Source organism: Ochotona curzoniae, unplaced genomic scaffold (assembly GCF_017591425.1).
Source record: "Ochotona curzoniae isolate NIBS_2020 unplaced genomic scaffold, NIBS_Ocur_1.0 contig_3520, whole genome shotgun sequence".
NCBI classification, from domain to species: Eukaryota; Metazoa; Chordata; class Mammalia; order Lagomorpha; family Ochotonidae; genus Ochotona; species Ochotona curzoniae.
Genome location: NW_024465894.1, coordinates 22327352 through 22344154, shown reverse-complemented (window position 1 = coordinate 22344154; position 16803 = coordinate 22327352). Strand labels below are relative to the sequence as shown.

Below are 16803 nucleotides of genomic sequence, written 5' to 3'. Positions count from 1 at the left end.
TTGATACAGGAAAATGTCATCCTTCTTTTTCCTTAGCTTATTGTTTAATTCTTCCTTTTTCTACAATTCATTTTATTTTTTATCACAAAGTCAGATATACAGAAAGGAGAAGAAACAAAGTGGAAGCTCTTCCATCTGTTGATTCACTCCGCAAATTGGCCACAATGACTGGAGCTGTGCCGATCCAAAACCAGGAGCCCAGAACCTCTTCCAGGTCTCCCACACCAGTGCAGGGTCCAAAGGCTTTGGACTATCCTAGATTGCTTTCCCAAGCCACAAGCAGGGAGCTGAATGGGAAGCAGGGCCACAGGGATTAAATTCGCACTCATATGGGGTCCCGGCATGTTCAAGGCAATGACTTTAGAGGCTAGGTCACAGCACCAGGCCCTTGCTGTTCAATTGTATGAGGGAAAACAAGCAATGTTATCAGGTGCCTATCAATCATCTTCAATGATGGTGGAATTTCAAACAAACAACAACAACAACAAAAGATAGAGTCTATTCCAGTCATTTCTGGCTGTGTTCTGAGAGGACTCACTCAACAATGTGTGACCAATAGAATTTGCCATTGGTTCTAAGAATGATTGGAAACAAGACTCTGTGATCCCTTGAAATCTATGAGCAGTGCTTTTCGGGCAGGAAGGATTTGGGGAGGGACAGAATTAGGCTAAGAAGCTTGAACATTTGCATTTTCTATGAGCATTGACATGAACCTAAAGTTGAACCCAACTGTTGCAGCTATTTCCTGGAATGTAAGAACTCCAAATCAATGGACAAAAAAGTGAACCGTAGCTACAATTATACCTGGGGAAAACATGGAAACAGAGGATATTCAATTTATTTAACAGTTTTGTGCCGAGTGTATGCAACAAGCATGTATTATGTCCAACACTGAGACATGGATTGGGGATGATTAGGCAGTTGGGATTAAATCCAGTTGGATTGAGTTGGGTTCCAATAAATAAAGCAAAGATAAAGATTCCAATGTGAAAACATTTGTAAAGTGCCTGTGTATCATATTTACTAAATCCGTTTTGTCAAAGAACTTACATACCATAACATTCTGCCATAGGACTTTCTAGCAGTAACAGATGGGAAGCTGGGAAATTGAGTGCCAGTTTTCATTTCCTTTTGTTTGAGGGTTTATCTTGAATCACATCAGATCTCTGACATTGCTGCCTGCCCCAGGTTGGCCAAGCTGGATTTCAGAAACAGAGGATACCCTCTGGCAGAGATGCATGAAAGATGTTTGCACGCATAGGCACTGTCTACAGGTGACCTCCAGGGTGAGCTAAAGGAATGGAGACAAGTCATCAATGCCATTTGAGACACACACAAAAAAACATAAAGTTAGATACAATGCAGGTCGTAGGTTCCAGAAGTCACAAGGGAACACAGGTGCTCTTGTGAACAAGCAGAGTACTGGGAAGTTTTGAGATATGTTTAAGATCTGATATACCTGAGGCAATGAGTGCCAGCAGAAGGGAATCCTCACAAAACAGGAAATGTTGAGATGAGTTGACACTGAAGCTTTCAGTTTCAACAGGTTAAAAGGAAAGGGGGTTTATAAAGGAAAGCACAAAAAGTGCAGCAAAACGTACAGGCATTTCAGTAGAATTGTTAATAGTCTTGTCTGTCTAGATTCTAAGAAACTAGGAAAAGAGGCCAAAGAAATGGCCTAGAGATAGGTCATGGGGTGTCACCCTCAGAAAAGAAGAGTTTAGACTTCTCATTTGGGTAAAAGGAGGAAAGGAAGGGCATTTGAAAGTGTGACTATACTTTTCTTCATATATGAGAAACTCTAGGGTAATAAGCTGAGCTAGTAATGAGTTAGAGAGACTTAGATCTCAGCCTACTCCCTTGGTCCAGTGAAGTTGCTCATGCCCTGGCAGCTAATAACACCATGCATTTTAATAAATTGTGCCACCAAAAGTCATGTTATGTGTCTTTGATCCAACTGTCACTGGCTGATAACATCAGTGATACCAATGATTTGATTAATTATTGTCTTTAAAACCACCAGTTATTGCTGTAGAAGCACCCAGTTCTATCCAAGAAGGCTAAGAACAAATAATTAAATGCAACTTACTTTCTCTCTTGACATATGTTATATGAGTCTAGAGAAGGCCTGCTAATTTAGAAGCCAAAAGAAGAGGAAAGAAAGTATTAGTTTTCTTTTATATAAGCTCACCTAATAGCTAGATTATTCCCTAAAACTACAAAGGAATAATGCTTGTTTTTAGATTTTTCTTTCTATGATAATAAATGGATTTTTTTTTACAGAGGAAGAAAAAACATGGCTTGTGGGAGTTGAGTACCCTCAACTCATCACATCTGGGTATCATTCTAAACTTGATATAAATCAGTGGCTCAATTCTTAGGGATAAGTCACAGTTTGAATAGCTTCTATCTCCATTACAGAATAGTGAGGAACCAAAGATAGTCAGGCTGGCCATTGGGAAGGGTGGCTTGGAGAATCACAGAAAATAGCTGAGTGTTATCCACAGAGAACAAATGTTTAGGAGCAAACAGGGTGGGCCTGCAAATAAGTGTGTTACGTGGTAGGTCAATAACTTTCTTCCCTTCTACCCTGTTTCTCTTCCACACAATCCCTTACATTTCAACTAACTACAGAGGCACATCCACCTCTATGTCATTATGTTATTAACAAGTTTTTACTGAGTCCTTTAGGGATGAGGAACTTTGAATGGACAGATTCTGTAGAAAAACAATGTATTCAAACTTACATGAAAGCAAAGCATATTACTGTACAAAGCTGAGTTTATACACTTCACCAAACTTAATATCTCCAACAAGCTCTTATAAATATCACTGTTATGAATGGAGGTAGGGAAATTGTTGTAGTGATTGGGCTCTAGTTAAAGTTGCCAAGGGCCTTCTCCGGCAGGGCTAACTTTATAACATTCCACCCAAAACCCGAGGCTGTATAAGTCCTTCTTTCACATCTGCTTACTCCAAGAAATGATGTCCAATGTTCACAGGCCTCCCATTGACAGAGGAGCTGACATATAAACAATTCAACACCTCCACCGTGTGAAACAACTCTGTCTGAGGCAACAATAGGGCCTTCCATGGCTCTAGGGAATTCGTATTTCCTTACTCATCTAAAAATATAAGGCTGGTTTCCCTTACATGAGCCATTTCTCATTGATTGGGTTTTATGAAGCAATGTATGATTTTTTAGTGCGTCTATCTGCCACTCTGCTGAGAATGGAATGGCTTCTTGTTCAGTAGTTTCTATGACTATTCAGTTGATAGTTTTTGAGTCATTAAATTTACTCAAAATGTTCAGTTCCTCAACCTAGCCTATGCAGAGCCAGCAAATGCAATATGTTTCATTCAGTGATTACCAAATGCAGCTTGTTTAGCCAGCACCATGCTTTCAAAATGCTTATCTTGAGGAGAGCATGTCATCCATCTCACATCAGGTGCTACCTCTCCCCCACTGCTTTACACCTGCTTCAAATTCCTACATGTCGCCTACTTAATCCCAAAAGCATTAAGTATTTTTTAAAGATTTGCTTAAAGAGGGGGAAAGAGAGAGAATTCTTCTATTTGCTGGTTTACTCCCCAAATTGCTGGAATGCCAAAGCTGGACTTGTGCAAAGCAAAGAGCCATGAGCTTCATCCAGGTCTCCCACATGGATGTCAGGGGTCCAGACACTTGGGACATCACTACTACATTCTGAAGCACATTAATAAGGAGCTGGATCATTGGTGAAGCAGCCTGGACTTGAAACAGGGCCCATGATGTCACAGGCCCACTGTCATAGGCATTTACATAGGCATTGCTTTACCCTCTCCACCAGACCATCATCTCCTAAATGTTTTTCTAATAGCCAAAGAACAGTACATTCAAAGAGATTTAACCATCTACATTGAGTTGCTCAAATATTTAGCACCTCTTTTCAGAACCGAGAATCAATAAAATTGATGCCATGAATACTCAATACCAGACACGTGAAAAGTGAAACAGATTATTATACCTCTGGAAGAAACAGTCCGTCCAGTCTCGTCCAGGTCTTATTATTATTTTTCAGCATGTTGGAGTCATTTTGAAAGATGAAAATTTAAGCAATATGTCAGTAGCTCGATTTTCTCTTTTTTATTTTAAGATTTTTCTCATTCCTATTACTACATGTAATGCAGTATAGATTCGTGTGTATGACTATGTCTATAGGAAGAATCATTTCGTAAAGTGAATTATGCATGATCCACTTGGTTGTGGATTAGTGTGGTGGTTCTGCTGGAGTTCACTGGGTTAGCCCATCCCCGCTGGTAGGTCGATGAGAACATATAGATATCTAGAGAAATTGGAGTAATATGGCATCCGCTATGGCACCAGATCACTTCCCAGCTACTCTACTTCCAATCCAGCTCCCTGTTAATAGCCTGGGAAAGGCAGGAGAAGATGTCTCAAGTGATTGATTGAACCACTGTTGTCAACATGGGAGATCTGGTAGAAGCTCTTGGGTCCTGGCTTCAGCTTAGTCCAGTCCTGGCTGTGACAGCCATCTGAAAAGTGAACTGATGGACAGAAGACCTAAAGACCTGTTTCTCCCTCTTCCTCCTGTAACTCACCTAAGAAAAAGAAATAAAAGCAGAATCCACTAGGATAAGACAATAGCTGATGACAAATGTTTGCACTCTGCAGTTAGGACCTGAAAAACCACCCACAGAGCACCAATTGTTGACCCATGAAATCGTGAGCTAAAACCTTTAGCGTACCTGTTTGTAAGGTTCTAAGATTTTTGGTGGTATGCAGCACAGCATGGTCACAGTGATACCTGACTGATCTTTCATGTGACTCACAGGCTGTCTCCAATGCTAGAGAACGCTAATGAGGACCCCTGGGGCTCCTTCACCATCAGAGTGGCAGCCTCCTTCCCAGTTTGCCTATCTCTCCGGTGTTCAGCCACTGATCATCATTTCTGAGCTTCTTTATGAATCACCTGAGAGCCTGGCAACAGAGGCAATTAATATTACTCCTGCAGGGCATGAGACAATTAGGAGTGCCAGGCAAGAGGGAAGAGGGTCTTTACCTGTCATTCTCTTTCTACCAGTCGATTTTTTGGGGGAGGGGGGTTTATTTCTCTTTGCCAAGATGAGGCAACCAAAGTAACAGAGTTCAAGTAGCTGAGAAAGGTACTCCTAGAGCCAGTCCTTAAGAAAGAGGAACCTAATGGAGGGAAATGCAAGTGAGTACAGGTGAGCAGTTAGAATGTATGAACAGATTATTCAGCCTAACTGAGGCGTGATTGTGACAGATAGGACCAGGTTTCTGCTACATGTTTCTCCTGATGCTGAATTCTCATCTCCTCATTTCTGGCCCCAGACACCTCTACCCTATCAGCAAATCTTAGGTGAAACGTAAGCTGCATGTGGCTTGGGCTGTTGCCCCTGCCAGAGATAACAGTATTTTCAACAAAATGAAGCATTCAGCACATGCACACAAGCATGAAACTGGGCCCTGGGCTGAGAGAGAACATACTGAGACAACAACCGACCTTTTAATGTTACCTAACTCAGACCAACAACCTATACCACTCCATTAAGTTCTCAGCCCTGCCTCCCCTTCCTTTTCTCTCCCTAGTTTCCCCCATTTCACACATACCTTAGACCTCCATTTTATTATTCTTTGTTTCTGGGGTGTTATACGCGCCTCTCAATTGCACAATGTAATTTTGTCTGTATGTGTTCCTGAAAGCCTGGGACAGGTTCTCCCTGCAGGGCGCCTTTTTCCTGTCAAGATGGCTGTCTGAAAAAAGGGGGAAAAATGGGCTCCAAGAAGCATTTAGACAATGCAGAGCCTATCCCTGTCTGTAGACTACAGGCCCCCAATTGAAAGTGATGAGCAATAATCAACTGGGCCAGCTTTCAAGTTTTGATTGATCGCTTCATCTTCCACTTTTTATTCCTTGAATCTTGACAACTTCCCTTAAGACAAAAAAAAAAAAAATCATAAAACTCACACATAGGATGACTCCCAAAGTTCTATCAGAATAGATTCCCAAGTCTGATTGAGGATCATGAAAACCAACACTATGGGCACATGCAAAGAAAATATCCACAGGACAACTGATGGGTATGAGCCAAGCAAATCTTGCTATTTGAAGGCTGGGCTGGGGGTGGCTCTCTGAGTCCATTTGGAAAACTGTAATAAGCAGTGAACTGTCTCCTGGGAACAAACAAATGCATAGACACAACATTTGGGGTGGAGGCTGTGGTCGCACTCAACTCTAGAGCATGTGTGATTCACCTGGTGTCAAGGCAGGCAGGCAGGCAAGCAGAGGACTCTATGAGAACCTAACATGTGTTTCCATTTCCATCTATTGGTTGTCAGTTCTCTGGGGTTCCCTACTGAGGGGCAGAGGGAGTATATAGGTTTAGAGAAGTGCTTTACCTTGGAGAAAGGAAGCAAGAGGGAACAAAAGAAGGCAATGAGAAACATTTCCATGCTTCATAATTTTTGAATAATGAGAATTCCCCAAAATATTACAAGTCTGAGTTAGCGGTATTAATATATTGTCACCCAGCCTGAACCCTTAAGCTGACAATTTGCTATGAATTCTTCTTTCACTCCTTTTGCAACTGTAACTGTACATTTTTTTTTTTTTGCTTAACAGACATGTGTATATGAAGAAAACACTTTAAAAAGAAAACCTAACTGCCCACCATTTGAGAAATGTCTTACCAGGATGCTCAGCTGAGTATTTGAGTCTTTGTTGTTCATAATATTAATATAATTGAGCTAAAATCCAGTGAGCATCACATCACTGAGCTGTGCAGAGGCAGCAAGGCCCTTGCGCTCCAGAGAGTCACACAGCAGTGATTCTTCCTGTGCTAAAGCTCCTGCCTGTACAAGATTCCCAAGTAGCTGCTGTTTTTAGATACTCAAATGACAGTAGCTGATAGATCTGTGCTCCAAAGAGGCAAAAAGGATCCAGAGGAATAGCCAATGCCTGTGATCAAGTCAAATCAGTTTACCTACTTATGACCCAAGAATAAGTTGCTCAGAGTTTCCGATTCTAGTTCCCCAAGACCAGTGAGCTTCACTTTCTTCTACAATTAAGACAGCTCCTCTTACCAAAGAATCCAGAACTAGGGGGTTGAGGTCCCAGTAATGGAGCTGTCACTCACTAACCTGGATGTCCTGTGTTCAATTCATTTCACAGAATCCAGCCTAAGATCTCACAGGTTTGTTGCCATGACTGCAAAGAAGAGGTGGCACAATGTGGTTCTTAATGGAAGCAGTGGGGTGCGAAGGGTGCTGGATATACAATGAGGAGACCTGGGATTGTTGTCAAGAGCACATCTTGGTTGGATAAGCCTTACTCTTCCCTGAGCTACAATGTTAGTTTCTCTAAAGCAAGGTAGTTAGATGAAGTCAGAGAGTGCAATTCAATAAGTTATTTTGGAAAATAACTTCAGTGATTGATATTCAGAGTTGGTGGGGCCTGTGACTTGACACTAATTAAGTATATGACTCTCCTAAAGACATTCAAATTAAAATGTTAAAATATTTTACATTTTAACTTGGAATTACTCTTTTTAAAAGATTTTTAAAATTTTATTTGAAAGGCAGTAATAGAGAAACAGAGAGAGAGATCTTCCATCTGCTGATTCACTCTCTAAAGGACTGCAATGGCTGAAGCTGGGCCAGTCAAAGCTAAGAACCAGGAGTTTCTTTTGGACCTCCCAAATGGATGCATGGACTCAAAGACTTGAGCCAGCCTCTGCTGCTTTTCCAGGCCTTAAGCAGGAAGCTTTATCGTAAGTGGAGCATCCAAGACACAATCCAGCACCCGTATAGGATGTCAGCACTGCAGGTAGAGGTTTAATCTACTATGATACAGCACCGACCCCTAGGAGTAATCTTACATTTTAAAAATGTTACAAAAAAACTCACAGGTATACCTATACCCACAGAAGCATTATTCACAATTGCCGAAAGGTAGAAGCTAATGAGAAACATATTTTTAGAAAAAGAGGGATTGGTTATTTGGCCTAATAGTCAAGATGCCTACATTCCACATCTCAGGCTCCTGGCTCCAGTTTCCAGTTAATGCAGATTTCTGAAGGCAGTGGTAATGATTCAAGTGGTACAGGTCCTACCACTTACAAGGGAGATCTGGTTTATCTCATCACTTCCTGGCTTAGGCCTGGCTCCATGCCAGCCATGTGGAGATGTGGGAAGCCAGGAAATAGGAGAACGCTCTGTTATACACACATGCTCTGTGTGTGTCCATCTATCTTCTTCTCAAAAGTAACAACAATAATAAATAAAGCAAAAGTAGAAATGTTAAAAATAAGATAAAACTGCCCAGCAAGAGATGAATAGATAAACTGCTGTCTATACATAAAATTCATTTAAGTCAATCTTATAAAGGAAAGAAATCTGACACTTGCTACAGCATGTATAAAACCTGAAGACATCACACTTAACAAGCCAGACACAAAAGATCATATACTGCATTATTCCATCTACTTCAGGTTTTTAGAGTAGAGAAATTCATGGAGTCTAAGATTAAGATGGTTGCCAGGGACTGGCTGCAGGAGGGAATGAGCAGTTGTTATTTGAAAGAACTTCAGTTTGTGATGATGAAAAAGTCTATATATGGATCGTGGTGTTAGCTGGACACTACTTAATACCACTGAACTATACATTTAAACAAGATTAAGAAGTATATACATTATATCATAATAAAAATCCTTTAAAAATAAGACACAAGTTTCCATATGTCCTTCATTCAAGCTTCTCTAAGTTAGCATACTGTATAACAATAGTGCAATTACAAAAAATAGAAAACAGAGACATAAGGCTATTAACTCATTTGTGTATCTTATTCTAAATTTTCCAATTGTCCTAACAATGCCCTCTTATTGATATAGGGATCATCCAGGATGTACATTTTACATATTTAATGATCATAGCTTCTTTGTCTCCTCTAGTTGGGAAAAGTTCTATAGTCCCTTTTTTCTATTTTTTGAACACAATGACTCTAAAGAGTACCAGAAAGTTAACAGTTTACTTAATGCTTCTGCCTGAATGAATACATATTGCTTTATTTTGGCAACAAAACCATATCAGGGATGCTGTATCCTTCTGAGTGCATCTTATCTTGAGGCATTCAAACTTGGCACATCCCACCATTAGATCACTTGATTAAATCAATCTCTACCAGGCTTATCCACCGTACAGATAAAATCCTACGTTAGCATCCACTGGTATGGTTTGCCAGCCACCAGTACTATTACACTTCTTCATAACTGAATATAGCCAATTTTTACCTTTACTTCTATACTTATTAATTGGAATTCAACTATAAGGAAGAGTTTTCACTTTTCCTTCATCCAAACTTAATGTATAAAATATCAACTAAACAAAACCAAAATAGTGGTCAAATGGGTCCCTCAAATACCCACTGGCATTTAATACCCCAAAGATCCCCTCTAGCATTAAAATTTTTGGATTTAGGCCTGGTGCAATGACTCAATTGGCCGATTCTCTGCTTTGCAAGTGCTAGGATCCCATATGGGCACCAGTTTGTGTCACAGCTGCTCCACTTCCCATTCAGGTCCCTGCTTGTGGCCTGGGAAAGCAGTTGAGGACAGCCCAAAGTCTTGGGACCCTAAGCCCTAGTGGGAGACCTGGAAGAAGCTCCTGGCTTTGAATCAGCTCAACTCTGACCATTGCAGTCACTCAGGGAGTGAACCGGTGGATGGAAGTTCTTTATCTTTCTTTCTCTCTCTCTCTCTGAATCTGCCTTTCCAGTAAGCACAAATAAATCTTTTTTAAAATAAATAAAAAAAATATTAGATTTATCATGCCCTCCAAACCACCTGAAAGAAGACTGCAGAGGGCTGCTCATCTGTTTTCTTTCCCTTCCACCACTTTTTCTTTTTTTATCAAATCTTTTTGTTTCTTTTATTACATTTTAATATTGTCCTAAGTGTATCAGTGAGTTAAATAGGGAAAACATTTAAGAATCACTGAACCTGGAAAATTTACATAAAATACTTGCACTAAATGTTCTCTAGAGGCTTTGCTTTTTCATGAAGAGCACCTAAATCACAAAAGCTACAATTTTCTAAATGACTTTTCATCCACACACTATTCCCTTAGCTATCTTGGCTGTGCCTTTGAAGTCCACTTGGTACCTGCTGACTGCAGGTCCTTTCCAGTGCACTAGGGTTGTCCCTGGACTGCCTCTAGTTTAGCTGACCCAGGCTGCCTTCACAAACTGACAGACAGAACTCATACCGTTACAGAGTTTACAGCTGGTACATCTGTCAAAACTGAGACACTAACATGTTTTTAGGCAACTAGTTTTTCCTTATTATACATTGCTGAGCAATGAATCAATTACAGAATAAAATTTTTATCCTGCTTATCAAGTTTAGGGAGGAGAAATTCACACAGGGCACAGGCAGAATGCCAACATTCTGCTACAATGTCAGACAATCTAGCATCCCATTGTCTACACATGTCCAAAAGTTTCATTGGGAATCCATCTTCTATCTGGAAGCAGGGATGCAGGTTGCATTATACCCCCACATCTGTATATGATAGACCCCAGTACTCCATCATTATATATTTCCATAATTGAGAAGCCATGAAACAAGGTCAAATACTGGTATGAGTTAGAACAACAGCCTCCACAACAACAACAACAACAACAACAACAACAACAATGAATTACAGCACCATGAAAAGATGCACCACTGAGTAACCAAAACCAACACATGGGTGACAAAAAGGAAATACAAAAGTCTCTTGGGAAAAATGATGCCACCAAGTAATCCATGAGACAGAAATTATTTTGACAAGAGAAAGGAAAGTATTTGGAATAAATAAAACTGAAATAAAGACATCAAAACACATGGGATGCAGCCAAAAAAAAAAAAAAAGTATGGATCAGATTACTGAAGTTACACTTTCCATGCTGGTTTCCTTATATACGAGAAAACATATGATATTTGTTCTTTTGTGATTGACTCATTTCACTGAGCATAATGCTCTCTAGTTGGGACCACCTAGTTGTAAATAGCATAATTGCATTCTTCTTAATTGCTGAATAATACTCCATGGAGTAGATGTACCACAATTTCTTTAACCACTCTTCTTTGGATGCACGTCTTTGCTATTGTGGATTGTGCTGCTGCGAATACAGGATTACATATCTCCTTCTCATATGCAGATTTCATTTCTATTGGGTATATTCCTAGGAGCAGGATAGCTGGGTCATATGGCAGATTTATTTGCAATTCCCCAAGCTCTTATATCAGGTCACCACCTAGAGACACATGTTGCACACACAAGATGTTGCTTGGCCTAGTCTGAGTTGGCCCACCTCCTGTCTTGGCAGGTACAGTGGCCTTACCCAATCAACCCACACCCATTCCATATCTTACTGCTGGGTGCTACAGCCCAGACACACGTGGTCCGCCCACAGACCCAGCTCTCCCGTGATTCAGCAGGAGCCAAGACCTAGCCCAGCCTGTCCTATACCTACCCTGGCTCTCATAAGCACCAGTAGGTACTGGAACCTAGCAGAGTCTGGCACACCCTAGACCCAGTCCACACCCATGCCGAAGGATACTGCAGCCATGCCCAGCCCAGTTCACCATCCCCATTGCAACTCTGTCACTCACTAATGGGAACTGCAGTCCAGCTGGGCTGTCTTCTTAGCTCCCTGACCAAGCTGGCTCCCAGTCACAGATCTTGCTCATGCTCGTGATTGCTCCAATTCTTCCTGGCATGACCCATCACCCAGCTTGACCTTTGCATAGATGATAAAGCCTGGTTTTCCCCTAGTCCCAACTTTTGTCAGTGAGTGCTGTAGCCTACCCCTGCCCCACCTGCCCATTCTTGCCTTTCATACAAACCAGTAGGTGTGATAGCCTCACCTGGTGCAGCAGAGCCTGCACCCCATCCTGGCTCTTGCACATGTCAGTGAGTGCCAATTTGACCTCATTCTGACCAATCCACCCCTCAAGAGCCAACCCGCACACCTGTCAAGGAGTGAGGCAGTCCTTCCTTGCCTGACCAATACCCAGCTGACTTACATGCTCACCAGTGGGAGCTATGGCCCACCAGGTGAGTTCCCCACGTTTCCCTCACCAGACCCACTCCCATACCCAGATTTCATATGTGCCAGCAGTTGGTTAGGCCCTTACCTGACACAGTCTAACCCCCAATGTCAGCCTTTGTGGGTGCTGGTGGATTTTGCAGCCTGGCTGCCCCACACCCAATTGTTAGATGCACCTGTGGGTGCTGCAGCCTGTTCCAGCCCAGCCTGTTTCCAACCCTAGTACCTATGAATGATGATGAGTTCCATGGTCATGATTAGCTTGAACAGTCACAACTCCCAGCCCTTGAGCAAGCCAGATGGAGTTGCAGTCCCACAGGGGTAAGCCCACAATTCCCCAGAGAATCTGCTCCCAGACCCAGCTCTACTGCATGCTGCGTATGGCCCAGACTGACATGATCCTACCCTGCTCCAACACTTACTGGCAGATACTATAATAGAGCCTTGCCAGACAGGTTCCCCAGCAATGGCTTGCATGTGTGGTTGGTACTAACAAGCCCAGCTAAGATCTCCTGTATAGGTGGGTATATTGGTTTGGCCCTGAAAGGCCCTCCAGTTTTCCTCCTCCAAACCACCCGGTCTTGCCTTTTCATTTATCTGTAAGTGCAGTAGCCTGGTTGTTGGAAATCATTCCTCACCTGTCACATTTTCCCTCAGCAATCCTCCCTCCTACAAATCCCCAGACCTCCTTCCCTGAGCAATCCACAAACCCCATGCACTCAAATGCACAGATCTGAAACCCAGTCCTCCAGCAGTGTGCTGTGCCACCCTGGTGTCCTATGTGCCTACCTGTGGCCCCAGACCCAATTTACTGTTGTGCCAGTATCTGCCCTTAACCACCAACATATCTTAAAAAAAAAAAAAGAATAGAATTGGCAACTAGGATGATACACTGGTATATTTAACATAAATTTGGTGTTAAAGCAGGTCCAGGATGCCTACCAGCTATTAGCTGCTTTTCTCCCACCAGAGTAGCACTTGGCATCACGGACTTCATCTCCTGGCATGAAAGAGTCAGGAGCTCTTCCAGGTCCCCCATGCGGGTGCAGGGTACAAAGGATTTGGGACATCCTTGACTGCTGTTCCAGGCCACAAGCAGGGAGCTGGATGGGAAACAGGGCCACCGAGATTAGAGCCAGCGCCCATATGGGATCCTGGCGCATGCAAAGTGAGGACTTTAACAACTATGCTATTGCGCTGGGCCCAGCAGAATAATTCTTTAGTAATCAAATACTAGTCGAAGAGAAAAGAGTGGACAATGCCATATTAACATGGATATAAACATAAGAGTTCAGAGAAAAGATGCAGTACTCAAAGGGTGTGTAGAAACTAAAAATGAGGGAATAAATAGAAGATGAGAACCAGTAAGCAAGCAAGAAGAAAAAAAGTACTCTGCTAGGTAATCAGAGGGCCAAATATGCAGGAGTTTAATCCTGTGCAGACCCAGCTTAGTTGCCCCTGTGCCTGGTGCAGCCCCAGAAATTAATCATACCTTGTGTCTGATTCTCCACAGCTCCCCTTCACTGAAGGTCTATACCACTTCTATCACAATGGTCTTGCAAAGGCCAAGAGAAGACGCAGCCTACATCACAAGCAACAGCTGGAAAGAGACCCCAGGGTGAGTTTTCCCTGGAAATCTGCCTTCCATTCTCTATGCTAAAACTGAGGGGGTGAAGAGGGCTTGGGCAGTGAACTTTGAGGTAAAGGAATTTCATGTACATTCGTAGGACATGGATTCCTTTGCAGAGGACATCATGGACTCTCTGCTTCTGTCTTGTTCATATTATTATTATTAGCTGAGGTCTTTTGTAGGGCCTTGGAGAGAAGGAAATGTTGGTTAACATCCTTTACTGGTTGTCTCATTGTTCATTTGCTTGTGAGGACTTGAATTTGCCGGGGGACATGTTTTGGCTTATGATGGATGGGAAGATACCCGGCAAGTTAATAAGTTATTCTGTGGAAGGTTGATGCTGGTGAAACCACAGGCTCTGAAGAGGCTGTCATGCACCATATTGTGAATAGGTCAGCACAGAGCACACATGGACTTTCCAGTAGTCATGGATGGTTGTAGACATGGGATCAACTCAGCCTTTCTTTTCATTCTATGTTCTCGCGCACTGATCTAATTTATCCCTCACACCTCAACTATCTTCCTGATGCTTATTACCCCTATTTTTTATTTCCACTTTTTTCTTAGTCTTGAACTCCATGTCTCATTTCCTCCTACTAATGCAACTTCCCCCAGTAAAGCATATTATTATAGCCAACAAGGCAGCTAATCTTTCAGTGTTCTTGTTCCCTACTTCCCTGAACATGAATTTTGATCATCGTTGAATTCCCTCATGCAGTCTATCACCATCCCCACTTACCTACACATTATTCATCGTATTGTTTAGATCCGGACTTCTCTCATGCAGCTCACTAAGCTGCAAATCAACAATCTAGGCAAGTCAGTCTCCTTGCATTGAAGGCAGATAATTTCTTGCCAACCCTCTTGGGGAAGAGTTAATGAAAAGTGGGTCACACATCTGAATTAGGGATTTGCACATGAAATTTCTTCTGAGCAAATGGAATCCAGAAACTGGTTCTTGTGAGGCTTTTCATACAAACATTTCCCTGGGTTTGAGCTTTGATTAGGAATGTAAATGACACAGGCTCCCAAGCAGATCACCAACTAACAGGCCAGAGGCAATTTTTCTTTAACTCCTCAATTCAAGAGTTCACACTATCCCTGCAGTGGAATTTCTGCTCTAGGAAACACTTCATAAGAAGAGCCAGATTGGTGCTGCTGGCCAATGGCAAGCATTCTCCAAGTTTCTGTTGTGAAAAAAGGCACTGCTACCTAGGAGTGATAGAATCTTGGTGCTAGTTGTACAAATTCATTGACTGACAATATGATACTATACTTCCTATCTTTGTCTATACCTGTAATACCATGTTGCACATAAATAGAACACTAAACTTGTAACCGTTACTAAAAGACAATACTACTGTAAGAATGTGGAAGAAAGGGCCCGGCACAGTGGCTGAAGTCCTCAACTTGCACGCACCAGGATCCCATATGGAGGCTGATTCTAATCCCAGCAGCCCCACTTCCCTTCCACCTCCCTGCTTGTGGCCTGAAAAAGCAGTCAAGGATGGCCCAAAGCCTTGGGACTCTGAACCATGTGGGAGACACAGAAGAAGCTCTGGGCTCCTGGCTTCGTATTGGCTCAGCTCTGGCTATTGTGGCCACTTGGGGAGTGAATCAGTGGATGGAAGATCTTCCTCTCTGTCTCTCCTCCTCTCTATATATCTGACTTACTAATAATAAAAAAAAAGAAAAAGAAAAGAATTTGGGAGGAAAAGGTGGCAGGGGGACAACAGGGAAGAGGAGGGGAGAGTTCCTATACTTACAAAACTGTATCATGGAAAATAATAAAAAAATTTAAAAATTCATTGCTGGAGAACCAGATGAGAGCAGCTATCTCACGAATGAATCCAGGATGAGCAGCAGTAGACAAAGACCATTCTAGTGTGGTGCACTGTGACATTGGTCTCCCCTACACTTCATCTCCATCTAATTATATATTGTGTGTGTATTTTATTTTCTTTTTATTGTTTTCCTTTTATTTATATATTTTCCTGAAAATTCCACTTTGTTTTTTCTTCCATGACTAAAGGCACTGTCTCAAGACAATCTGTTCTCTCAAAAAAAAAAAAAAAAAAAAAAGAGCACATAAGTGAACTAAGAGTAGAAAGAAACAGATACTTATTTTGCTTAAGTTAGGAAGGTAAACTGAAGAACAGTATAAATAAAAAACTGCAGTTTGGAATAGAGACAATGTGGGATCACTCTGCTAAACTTTTGCTCATTTTAGCATTTTTTGACAGAATCCTGAGACGCTGACCCTGAAAACAAATGCAGAGTGATTTTTTTTCAAAAAACAAGAAGTAAATAAAGACTAGAGACTGGGAATTTCAATTATTTATCTTTCAACTCAAAATATTATCTTTCGTCACTACAAGAGGCATCTGCTCCTCCTTTGTTACCTACTGTGACAAAGGTAGCCCGCTGGCTCTGCCAGGCTTGGGTATGCATCTGCCCTGCTGGTGAAGGCAGACGGAAGAGAGCACAGAAGCTAATACAAGCTAATACCTGCGTGCCCTGGATCTTTGCTCTGCCTTCTCATCAAGGCTAAATATCACAAAGGTCAAATGTTGAGGTTAAATGTGACGAAGGTTAAATGTCATTAGGAAACTCACTGCAGGAAATAAATCAATAAATAAATCACCAATATCACGTAATTCTTGGCAAATATGCATATATATGTGTGCACACACACAAATATATATGTATATCATGACTGCTCTTTCAAAAACATTAGGTTAAAAATAAATTTCTCCCTTCGTGATGTTTTTGTAATTGTCTACTTTGAGTATCTGCTAATAGCAATGTATGCTGTTGATTGTTACGAAACAAAAATCATTGACTACGAACAATCTAAGAGTAATAAGAATTCTTCCCTTGTGGGTATACAGACATTTTAAAAAGGGTAAACTCTTGTTTTTTTTTAATCCAGTCTACTACTCTGTAACATTTGATTGATGAATTTAAGCCATTTACATTCAGGGTTAAAAAAAAAAAAACAGCTATTTGTTGTCTACAGAAGCCATATCTTACCAACAAAGATCAGCAGAAACTATATCT

At 41.6% G+C, this 16803-nt stretch overlaps 1 protein-coding gene across 2 annotated transcripts in view; it reads left to right on the top strand.

The window, feature by feature from the left end:
- The window catches only part of PCSK2 (proprotein convertase subtilisin/kexin type 2), a 213378-nt gene that overhangs the window by 11409 nt on the left and 185166 nt on the right, over positions 1-16803 (top strand). Inside the window, exon 2 of one of the 2 annotated variants that reach the window (XM_040981188.1) lies at positions 13627-13731. The exons of the other annotated variant lie outside the window; for it this stretch is intronic. Coding sequence (XP_040837122.1) covers positions 13627-13731 — 105 coding nt within the window. The remainder of the gene's footprint in view (positions 1-13626; positions 13732-16803) is intronic. 2 annotated transcript variants of the gene reach the window in all.